This window comes from Passer montanus, unplaced genomic scaffold (assembly GCF_014805655.1).
Source record: "Passer montanus isolate IOZ18808 unplaced genomic scaffold, ASM1480565v1 scaffold65, whole genome shotgun sequence".
NCBI classification, from domain to species: Eukaryota; Metazoa; Chordata; class Aves; order Passeriformes; family Passeridae; genus Passer; species Passer montanus.
In genome coordinates, this window is record NW_024371593.1 from 2,061,779 (window position 1) to 2,073,816 (window position 12,038).

At 39.8% G+C, this 12,038-nt stretch overlaps 1 protein-coding gene across 1 annotated transcript in view; it reads right to left on the reverse strand.

Annotated features, from left to right (window-relative positions):
• MUC5AC (mucin 5AC, oligomeric mucus/gel-forming) overlaps positions 1-12,038 on the reverse strand; it is a 38,678-nt gene that overhangs the window by 4,925 nt on the left and 21,715 nt on the right. The window contains exons 29-41 of the mRNA XM_039728312.1: positions 11,617-11,660; positions 11,316-11,522; positions 7,476-10,433; positions 7,128-7,351; positions 6,107-6,281; positions 5,694-5,944; positions 4,226-4,409; positions 3,662-3,860; positions 2,589-2,767; positions 2,292-2,361; positions 1,890-1,987; positions 1,501-1,532; positions 610-787 (exon numbers count right to left, since the gene is read on the reverse strand). Of these exons, the coding sequence (XP_039584246.1) occupies positions 610-787; positions 1,501-1,532; positions 1,890-1,987; positions 2,292-2,361; positions 2,589-2,767; positions 3,662-3,860; positions 4,226-4,409; positions 5,694-5,944; positions 6,107-6,281; positions 7,128-7,351; positions 7,476-10,433; positions 11,316-11,522; positions 11,617-11,660 (4,799 nt within the window). The remainder of the gene's footprint in view (positions 1-609; positions 788-1,500; positions 1,533-1,889; positions 1,988-2,291; positions 2,362-2,588; positions 2,768-3,661; positions 3,861-4,225; positions 4,410-5,693; positions 5,945-6,106; positions 6,282-7,127; positions 7,352-7,475; positions 10,434-11,315; positions 11,523-11,616; positions 11,661-12,038) is intronic.

Below are 12,038 nucleotides of genomic sequence, written 5' to 3' on the forward strand. Positions count from 1 at the left end.
TTTTGTTTTACATGAACTTCTGAAGTCTTCCCATGGGGTAGATATGGTGTTTACACAAGATAGTTTAATGAATAATCCATTCTATGTGCCAAGGTATTTTCAACGTGATCAGGCTTTCCCGTAATCTTTGTGAAACAAAACATTGAGAACAACAGAGTAGTAATTGCTGGAAAGAGATAATTTCAAAGAGAAATTTGTACCGGTGGGGAAATCTGATGACTCTCTGGTCTGATAACTGGTTCTGGAACTTTCCTGAACAATTTTTAAATAGCCAGGACTATTTTTTTAAGTTAATTTTCCTAATACTTGTCTTTGAAATTGAAATTTTTTAAAATGGTTTTTGAATATTGTTTCAGATAGTGGCAGTATTAAATGCTTTCAATGTTAAATTATAGAAGATTTTCAGTTACTTTTCTATGCCTAACTATATAAAATCCTTTAATCTTTACATTTGTTATCTTCAGGCATTTACTGTATGCTCTGCAAGAAGGCTCTAAAAAGCAGGGTGAGGCATCAATGCAAAATACTAAAAAATGTGAAATGATTGCTGTAGTTTCCTAAAATTAATATAGCATATTGCCCATGATAAAGATCAAAGACAGTACTCACAGCACTCAGTCCTAGTACAGCATGGATCTTCTGGTATTGGTATCTGAACAGGCATGTAACCTGGTTCTTCACAAAATACTTGCTGTGTCAGAGAACATTCGTGCTTTGTACACTTCACCTTAAGAGTATTTTTGTCACAGACACATTCCCGGCAGTCTTTTGTCCATTTTTCTCCTGGCTAAATAAAAAAGAAAAACACAAAGGAAAGGAAAAAATTATTTTTGTTTAATTTTATATTTAATTTTATTTGCTTCTAGCTGACGTATTCGTGTATACAGTGATAACTGATTATATAATTTTTTCATATTTTAGATTTTATAGGAGACCCTCAAACTGCTTATTTGGGGAAGACATTGTAGGCCACTAAAGGTTCTGAGTTTACAAAGCTATTACTTTCTATTTGTTAATAATATTAGTATGAGGGTTACAGGAGTTCTAAAGGAGAAGTGATTGAGCCTCACATCCATTTTTGAATAAGAAATGATCATATGACATGTTCATTTTCTCATTAGGTTGCTGATTTCTGTGCAGCTGAGGAACTAAGAATGCAAGGTGTGAATATGATAAGCAACAGGTAAACTCTCCCTTAATTTTTAGTAATTTTAGCAAGCTAAATTTGTGGAAATAAGATAAGCATAATGCCTAACTTCCACTACTACCATCTCTCTTTCTCACTCTTTTTTTAAAGTTTTTTTTTGCCCTGTATGTGAGGTTATTGAAAGAATATTTTATCACTTATTGTTAAATTACTTAGGGGTGCTCTAGTACTCATTATTTTTAAGACTGAAAGTGAACAGTCATTTGTGACAAAGGTTTGGTTTAGTGGAACACTAAATATTATCTTGTTTCACTTATCTGTGCTCATTAAGCCACACTCATTGCAATACTCACCCATCTGGACATTCCATTTGGTTCTCTACAGACTAGAAAGAAAAAGAAAAAAAGAGAGAAACGAATGGATATTTACACCACTGGAAACTGACAAAGGAGTACATACATGCAGTTTCAAATAAATTATTGCGAAGATATAGCTAACAAGAAAATGAACATGCAGACTAATTTTGCTGAACTGTAGAATTCTATCATCTAGTGGGTCTCACATAAGGAATGATGATGGGGAAAAAGGGAAATATTGACTATTACTCAATTTATAACTGGGGACACTCAGGGAAGCTGATGTGCAATGATCTGGCCATGTAGAAGATGACCATAGAACTCAGGCCTCCTGACTAACAATCCCTATCTCTACTTATTCCCCAGATTAGCTACAGATGACTTACAGCATTCAGAGACACAGATGTTGCTCTCTGCATGCAGGAGTGTCATTCCTTCAGGACAGAAACAGCCTTCAGTTACTCCATAGCCAGGACGATCATAGCTGGAATGGGAAGAGTGTATGTGCTTGAACACAACACTTTTGTGGTGAGGCAGAGGGCAGAGCAGTGTGTCATGTCAGATGCAAGAGAGACAAAAAATGTACACTTTCTGAAGGGCAACAGGAAGCATCTGTTCCTAGAGCTGATTGGTATTTATAAATAATATTTGTTTATATTATCAATATCTTGAATAAGTTAGTGAAACTCACAACATATTTCATTGTGAAATAAATTTCTGAGGAAAGTAGATAGATAAGAAAAATATAAGCAGGTGCTTCAGGGTGTGCTATTTTTGTTTTTCCATACCTTTGGTCACAGGTAACTGGATTAATGGGCCCACACGGCTTGTATACCATGCTTGATGGGCAGCTGAATGCTGTATGGAAAAAGACCAAAAAAAAAAAAGATTAAAAATTGATAGCAGATGCATTTTTTTCAGAAAAAAATTACTACAGCTTTGCCTTCTTAATCTGCAGCTTCTGTGAGAAAGAACCCCACTGGGTTTTTGTAGACAGTAACAAAGTTTCAGATATGACGTGATTAGTGAATAAAACACTAATTTCTACCATTTATCACACACATTTTGAGTCCTGCAATACTTACAACATGTATTGTTGGTCATTCCTCTCCAGTCAATGCAGACACCTCTAGCAGCACACTCCGTAGCATATATCTCCAAACTGGAACACTGCATGAATTCATCATCTATGCGACATCCATCAAAAACACAGCCTTTGAAAAATGGTTCTGGTGGTATCACAGTATGACATTCTGCAAAAACCCTGCAGACAGTAAAGAAAGCAACCCCTTCTATATTAATGAGCCATTATACAAAGTCTGTTCCTGTCAGACAACACTTTCCAGTTAATAGCATGTGACTCTGCTTCAGAAAGGAAGGTATTATGAGAAACAAGACCCTAGGAATGGCCAGTAAGATGGGAGATAGATTCAGGAGAGATTAAGAAATCTGGAGTGCCTTTTTTTTTTCTAAAGATGCTAATGGTCATACTATTTCTGTATGTGTACACAACTTTTTAGTGGCTTGACTCCAGAAATATAGTGTAAAAGGCAACTGCACTAGATTGAGAAAAAAGGAATGAAAAAATTAGCAATAGAAAATTGACAGATAAAATAGCTCCAAACTTACTAGATGCTACAGAAAGCATGTATAAGAGGGCTTTTATAAGTAATCTTGTCAGCCTACACAGGTATAGGACATAGTTCAGGAAACAAGCCTTTGTGCTTTTGGAATGGCATATTTTAGGTAAAATGTACAAAGACAGAAGGACATTTCTCAGCTGTTTGCATTTTCTCCCTTCACCTGTTTGGTAACTGGCTTCTCTATGATTTGTACTGAAGACCCACTTCAAATTTAGAGTTCAGTCTTTGCTTAATACTTAATGAACAAACTCTGGAAGTATTGCATCCATGGAGTGTTGATTTTAATTCTTGCTGCATCCCTGATTTTCTGACTTTACCTCTCCTTGCTGTTATCTTTGGCATGCCAATCATTAAGGCAGACCTGTTTCTTTTGCAAAGGCCTTTTACTATATATATATATATTGTCATTAAGCTGACATTTTCAGTTATTATCACATGCTGAAGCTATAGCTGTTATTCTTCTTGTAAGATACTGAGACAGTTGTGTCTAGAAAAAAATGAATTTGTTTTCTTACTCGCTCAAGATAAGTTTGCAGAGCGGAGGTGTTTGACATTGCGGCTTTGGTGGAGGTGTGGTTATAGCTGGTGGTATTGGTACTCCATGGCATGACTTGTTGTTATCAACAATCCAGTGATGAGCCATTTGGGGACAGGAGGAAATGATCTTACCACTTGGTAAGCGGCATTCATCTGCTTTATTGTTTGTACATGTTCCTGGAAGAGACAAGCTGGGTAAGTCTCCTGAGCCACATCAGAGATGCACAATACATTCCTGGGCTGATATGTTTAGGTCTGATGTGTTCATGAAATGCATATTTTGCCTTTCTTCATAGGGAGAACTTTCTCTTGTTATATGAACTTCAGGTTATGGAAAAACAAACAGATGTAAAACCCCAGCCCCAAAGAAATATTGAGCTTTTGACATCCTACAGAAACTGAAGAGCAAAACTGTACTCATTTCCATTTACTGTTGTTTAAAAATCTCTGTCAATTGTAAGACTGCATAGCCCGAGTGGGTGAGCATAACCAAGGTAGGGGTAGGGAAAGAGGACCCCCTCCAATCTGTGCAGCCTTCTTACCACATTGTCCTTCGGTGTTGTTGCCAAATTTGCTGTATGGGAGCTTGACAGAGAAAATCAGACCACTAAAGGTGATGACAGCACCAATTTCTTCTATTTCAACAATCATATTGATGCCAAGAGTGGAGAAAGAAATGCCATCTTTTTTGAAGCCTGGTTCAACAATCTTTTTGTTGAAGTACATCTGAATGGGTTAAAAAAAACCAAAACAAAACAAAACACCACATCAGAATAAGCAGTGCTTCTGCCTGATTGTTTTAAATAATATATTTTCTAATCTTCATAATCTCCATATTGTTGTTCATCCCATCCAGTGCCCATTGGCATCCTAATGACAACATATATTTGCATTGATATCTTGGCTTGTATTGCTACGTTGCTAAAATGTGATAATAATCTAAGTGGCCTCTACATACTGTGTTTGTGATGATTGTATGTTAATACACAGTATTCTATGATATAAATCCAAGTATTTCATTGTATCCCTCATGATTATGTGCCTAAGAAATATTTTTCATATGAAAATGTGTGGTAGTTTTCTTTAGCTACAGAAATATCCTTGCCATTATTATGTAATAACTTTGCCAGATAATCACACCATCTCTATATTTCATATTAATTGACATTGGAAGAGTTGTCTGAATACAAAATGAAGTCAGATGCCCTTAGTGCCAGTTTTATGTAGTTGTGATCATATTTATTTGTTAAACTTTTCAATTTGTAGCCCAGTATCTTATAGGAGTTAATAAAGGTAAACTTTTTTGCCTCATAGTTTTTTGTCAGAAGTTATTCTGCAACTCTCTTCTCACTGAATCAGGCTAAAGCATGAGTTAAAATTGTCAGTTACTGTCTTCTTTCACAGGAAACCAGCGTGTGTTTCTGACTGAGAATTTGCCATGGCACTGTAAGGCAAGAGTGCCTATTCAGACAAAATTTTCTCTCTTTCTATAGATTCTCTGATCAACTAATAGATTCTCCAGTGTAAGAGTGGGACTATCTTTTCATTTTCATTGGTTTGCCAACACTGCTTTGGATCATGAAGGTGAGGTGACAGTCTAAGTTACACCCTTTTTCTTCAGCTTTACCTCTCTTCACTGTAGGAAATCGAAGGGGGAATTGTGTCAGGGCTGTTTGGTGCTGAAGTTCCATATGGAGAGAAAGCAGACATCTAGAGGATACAGGATACATTTCCATTTTCCCCCCAGGAGAAGACTCCTGCTTGCAATTTGCACTTGTGTTTCTTCAAAGTGTGCTTGTTTACATAACTGTATGGCACAATGTACCAGTTTTCATGAAATATGAATTTTGTTCTTGGCATCCAGTGCAATCCTTTTTTTCCCCCCTAGTGATACTCTCTGCCCTGATCACCTCCATGATGTAATATTCTAATAGACTGTATCTCCAAATAGCATCCATAAGGCTCATAGACACTATTTCTTTCTTGCAAAAATAGAAAAAAAATATTTACCACATTGGTCATCACACCATTCATGAGTTGACGAGTCAGCACCACTTCTGCAGATTTGTAGAAAATAATAATGGATTTAGGGCAGGAGAGTCCATCTTTTGCATCACAGTAATAATTGTCGATGTAAACACGGAAGTTGTCATATCTGGGGACAATCTGCTTCACCAGGACGTAAGTGCAGTTTTCAAGGAAGGTATAATAGGTTCCATCAAAAGTAATGTAATGAGGATCACCCCATCCACTACACACACCTGTACAGAGAAAATATTTGGAAGATTAAGATGAGAATTTAGGTAGAAGAAAATTTTTAAAACTGAAGATCCTGCAACCCTAAGAAATGAAAATGCCCATACAATCTGTGTAAAGCTTAGCTTTTTTTTTTTAATGTTATTCCTGAATCTATTGATGCTTACATTGACACTCATATCGGTAACAGCATCCATTTTCATCAGGTACCAGCATTGGTGGATATTTGTTTGCACAGGTAATTTCCTTTACAGGTGGGCAGTAAGTTGGTACTACATCTATATTGTTGTCTCCATTGCAGACGACTTCTGTACAGTTGGATAATTTGAATCTTTCTCCAGGCTGCAAAATGAAGAAAAAACTTTTTTCACAAAACTCTGTAAACAGATATAAATTTTGCTCCTCTTTTTAGATTTCTGCTATGACGTTTCCAGTAATGGTAGTGTTGGAAAAGAAAGTATGTGTTACTTCTCTTCATCTTGTGGTATTTATGATTTTTAATGGCAACTAGAGGTATTAAAAATTCTGACCACGTTATGGTGAATAAACCACACTTACTTTTCTGAAACTAAAAAAAGATTAAAACGAAAATTTACACTGAGAGAAAAAAAGTTATCGATATTGTACAGGATTAGCATTTTTAATGCTAAAAGGAGGTGGAAAGCTTAACTACACTTGTTTCTTCTGCACGAGGAACTCTTCTGGATCTTGGGACATGTATTGGGTTACAGGAACTGCTTTCCTCTATTCTGTGTATAGCATTCTTCAAGGTCACCAGAGAACATAAGAATAAAAAAAGATGAAAGGAGTATACATAAAAGGGGAGCAGAATAGAAACAGATACAAGCCTTTACTGGATCTTAAATATTTCCCTTTAGTGAAAAAATAAGATACCTGAGAAAACACCTTCTATTATGTCAGTGAGAAGATACCTTACATATGCAATGCACCAAAGAGTTTTACTAAAAATAAAGTAACAAGAAAATAATTTTGTCACTTTCTTTAGCAGTATAAAAAAACAGAAATTCAGAAAAAGGAAAAATCAAATATTTACATTGCCCATCATCAGCAAAATAATTAAGACAATCAGCATATATAAGGTTTAAAGACTCCAAACTTTGCCAATCAGGAAAGACCCAATAAACTATATTATTTTAACAGTCAAAAAATAGCACTGAAATTACATACTTGTAAAGGAGGGTAAATAGTGGAAACACAACCATGAAAAGGAGGACGTGTAGAGGTAGAAGGCAGAGGAACTGGTGTTGTTACTGTAGACCACTCGGAGGATGTGGTAGCTGGCAAAGTAGTGACAGGACAATGTACACTGTGTCGTTCAATATTACATGTCGGGCTACAGATGGCATAAAAACGACAGCCTTCACTATCAACTCTGTTGTAAATCAAGTCACCTGCAAAACAAAGAAAGACAAACAAAGAAAAGAAAGGATAATAAAGAAAAAGAAATCAGCAAAAAATCCCATAGAAAAACAAAAGGAAAACAAATAAAAAGGGCCCAAAATACGGCACACTAACCAGGTGAAAAAATAGAATCACCAATCTTGCAGAAACATGGGGTAGTGGAAATAATAGGAGCAGTTGTTGTAAAGAACGGTCCACTTAGGGTAGTACTGGTGGAAGTGCTGGTGGCAGTCGAGAGAGTGGAGAAGGGGCAGTTGAGGTTGGGGATGCAGCAGAGCACGCGGGTCTTGTAGTTGAGGCGCATCTTGAATTTGCCTGTCTGGTCCTCGTTCTCGCACACCAGTCCAAAGTGGACGGCGCACTGCACGACGTGTCCCCCGTGTTGGATGGCCACGTCGGGGTAGTCCTCGGCCTGGCTCTCGATCTGTTTTGGCTGCCGGCAGATTCTCTTGCCGGCAGCACGGATGTGCTGGTAGGTTTCAAAGTCTCCCTGGTTGGGCCCCGAGGAGGGGAAGTCGACGTCGAACCATTCGCTCCAGGTGCAGACTTCGGGTTCACAGGGGGTGGTGGGGGACGTTGTTGTAGACGTCGTCGGCGTGGGGATGCTGGTGCTGGTGGAAGTGCTGATTTCTGTGGAGGTGGGACTGGTGGTGGTGGAGGACGGGACCGATGTGGTCGGGGTGCTGGCGGGGGGGCTGGTTGTTATCACGGGGATTGAGCAGTTGAGGGTGGGGGGGCAGCAGAGCACACGGATCTTGTAGTTGAGGGCCATCTTGAATTTGCCTGTCTGGTCCTCGTTCTCGCACACCAGTCCAAAGTGGACGGCGCACTGCACGACGTGTCCCCCGTGTTGGATGGCCACGTCGGGGTAGTCCTCGGCCTGGCTCTCGATCTGTTTTGGCTGCCGGCAGATTCTCTTGCCGGCAGCACGGATGTGCTGGTAGGTTTCAAAGTCTCCCTGGTTGGGCCCCGAGGAGGGGAAGTCGACGTCGAACCATTCGCTCCAGGTGCAGACTTCGGGTTCACAGGGGGTGGTGGGGGACGTTGTTGTAGACGTCGTCGGCGTGGGGATGCTGGTGCTGGTGGAAGTGCTGATTTCTGTGGAGGTGGGACTGGTGGTGGTGGAGGACGGGACCGATGTGGTCGGGGTGCTGGCGGGGGGGCTGGTTGTTATCACGGGGATTGAGCAGTTGAGGGTGGGGGGGCAGCAGAGCACACGGATCTTGTAGTTGAGGCACATCTTGAATTTGCCCGTCTGGTCCTCGTTCTTGCCCACCAGTCCAAAGTGGACGGCGCACTGCACGACGTGTCCCCCGTGTTGGATGGCCACGTCGGGGTAGTCCTCGGCCTGGCTCTCGATCTGTTTTGGCTGCCGGCAGATTCTCTTGCCGGCAGCACGGATGTGCTGGTAGGTTTCAAAGTCTCCCTGGTTGGGCCCCGAGGAGGGGAAGTCGACGTCGAACCATTCGCTCCAGGTGCAGACTTCGGGTTCACAGGGGGTGGTGGAGGACGTTGTTGTAGACGTCGTCGGCGTGGGGATGGTGGTGCTGGTGGAAGTGCTGATTTCTGTGGAGGTGGGACTGGTGGTGGTGGAGGTGTAGGGCGTGGAGGTAGAGGTGGTGACTGTGGTGGTGGTGGGGGATGGGACCAATGTGGTCGGGGTGCTGGTGGTGGGGCTGGTTGTTATCACGGGGATTGAGCAGTTGAGGTTGGGGGTGCAGCAGAGCACGCGGATCTTGTAGTTGAGGCACATCTTGAATTTGCCCGTCTGGTCCTCGTTCTTGCACACCAGTCCAAAGTGGACGTCGCACTGCACGACCTGTCCCACGTGTTGGATGGCCACGTCGGGGTAGTCCTCTGCCTGGCACTCGATCTGCTTTGGCTTCCGGCAGATTCTCTTGCCGGCAGCGCGGATGTGCTGGTAGGTTTCAAAGTCTCCCTGGTTGGGCCCCGAGGAGGGGAAGTCGACGTCGAACCATTCGCTCCAGGTGCAGACTTCGGGTTCACAGGGGGTGGTGGAGGACGTTGTTGTAGTTTTTGTTGTTGTGCTGGTTGTCACTTCGGTAGTAGTAGTTTCTTTTTGGGTTTGTGGCGTTGGTTTTGATGTTATTCTGGTGTGTATGTATTCTGTTTTCGGTTCAACTGTGTATTCAGTTGTTGTCTTGTGTTTTGTTTGCAAACTTAGTGTCGTTGGTTCTTGTGTGGGCATTGTAACTGATGGAATAATAATTGGTTGTGTTGTTGTGGTCTGAATTTCAGGTGTTGTTTCACATGGCACTGTTATATTCATACAGCATTTAAATCTTAATTCATAATTATAGCAGATAGGTGGCAGTTGATCTTTATTGTAGCATTTTAACCCTTCTTCTGTGTTGCATGTTATGTGTTGCTCTAGTAGAGGATATGGTGTATTAGGGAACCGAACTGCTCTACATTCCACTTCCTTTCTATAGTTGCAGACTTTGTATCCATTATTTTCAATGTTTTCTATCGTATCAAAATCTCCATCATTATAACCTGACCCTGGATAACTGACATCATACCATCTTGACCAGTAACATTTTTCTTTGAAACAAAGATGAATTGTTGAAGGAGGCGTGCTTACAGGTGTTGTTGTTCTAGTTGTTTCTTCAGTAGGTGAAGGTATCAATGTTGTACTTTCAGTAGTAACTGAATATGTTGTTTCTGTAGATGTTTCTGTCAGAGGTGGAGTTGTGACTGGGGTTGATGTGCTGAAAGGCGTTGTGGTAGAGCATGGTACAAAAACACAGCAGAGGATTCTGATTTCATAGTTGTTGCACATTGTTGAAATTTGATCCTTGTTGTAACATAGAAGCCCTTTTGTTGTACTGCATTCTACTTTTTGGCCAAGGTCTTTCAGTGGTATATCAGGGAATTTTTCTGCTCTGCATTCAACAGCCTTTGGAGCTTGACAAACTTCATAACCTTTTGCTCGTAAATCATCAAAAGTTTCAAAATCTCCCCCGTCATAGCCAGGCGTTTGTAGACTCCCATCATACCATTCAGACCACTTACAGATTTCATGAACACATACTGATGTAGTTGGTGACACTGTGAAGGAGAAATGGGAAAGGAAGAGACCATGAAATTAAGAATGAATTCCTGCAGATACTATTTTTTTGTTAGATATAAAATTTTGTAAAGTTTTTTTTTTTTGTTTTAAATGGGCTAACAATTTTCCTAATATCATTTGTCTTGCATTATGCTCCTGCAGTGCATCACTTTATTTTAGTATATTGTAGAACAGAAAATTAATCACACAGCAATTTAATGTAGTGACATGCTTGGAACTGTCACTTCCCAAGAGAATACAAATTATGTGTTACAAGGTGCTGAAATAAGGCTCAGGTCTAATTTATATACTCTGGAAAAACCCCAAGTCTCACTTGCTTTGCATTTGGTTCAGTGTATTTGCCTTGGTTCTATCTTGTTTTCAGGATGTACTAGTCTCTCTGGAATGTATTGAAATCAGTGGAAAGAGTAACTTTCATAGTATGCATCAAGATTCATTGCTACTTTTTTCTTCCAAATCTTGGCTCCTCACTCAGTGCAGAGCAGTCCTTATTCCTCCATTTCAAACATTCCTACATTTTGTATCTTAACTCTGACCTGAAGAAACCATTTATTGGTTGGAGAGCTTTTGCAGGTCAACTCTCATTATGAAATAGATGGAAAATAGCTACTGAATTCTAGCAATGCTGATATTTTCTGTAATTTCAGAACTTAGGTATTTTATACTGAATACTGATTTCATATAGCAACATATGCCCAGAGTAACTTGAGATTCCCAACCTGAAAAATGCTGTACAGGAATTCTAAGAACCAAAATTTTAATATCTCAATGCCAATATCTGAGCAATCCACTTAGTACTGTAAAATATATTTTTCTCACTAAACAAGAGACTATAATCTTAGTGGCTACAAAGGAAGTACCTGTGGAAGTAGTGGTAGGTGGTGTAGAGCTGAAATGAAATGTCGTTGCTGTTGTGGGTGATGTTGAGGTTAGACATTCATGCATAAACCTTTCAAGTGTTCCATTGGGACCGCAGGTTGCAACAATACACCATCCTGTGCCATCTGTAGTGTTGTAGACCACATCCTTGTAGTTGTACTTCTGCCCCTCATAAATGCAGACACATTCTGTAGATTAAAACAGGATGTTATTCCTTACTACCTGATACAAAGAGTACCCTAAATGCATCTTATTCACATCAAAATGACTTCATCAACATACCATGTTCATCATATCTGCATTTTTTGCCATGAATTGTACATTCGCTGAAAAAGAGAAAAACAGATTAATGTGGACATACTGGTTCATGACTTTTTTTTTGTTATAATTTTTCTTCCATCAATTCTTTGCTATTCATTGTGTGTTTTAATGTAAAATGACCCTATCTTGTGTGAGTTAGATAGTCAGTTCTGCTATACAAATTCAGGCTAGGTATTTATATTCAGGCTACAAGTTCTCTGGCAAGAAAGGTAGCTCTTCTTTGTGCCAACATATAGAACATGCAGCATTCTCTACCAGTGCTTTTGGGAACAGAACAAAAGACATGAGATGGATGATTTGAAACATTCTTATCTCCCCAATAAGTCTATTTTTTTGGAGGGGAAAACCACAGTAAATGTATAATTTGCATTTAAAAGGATATA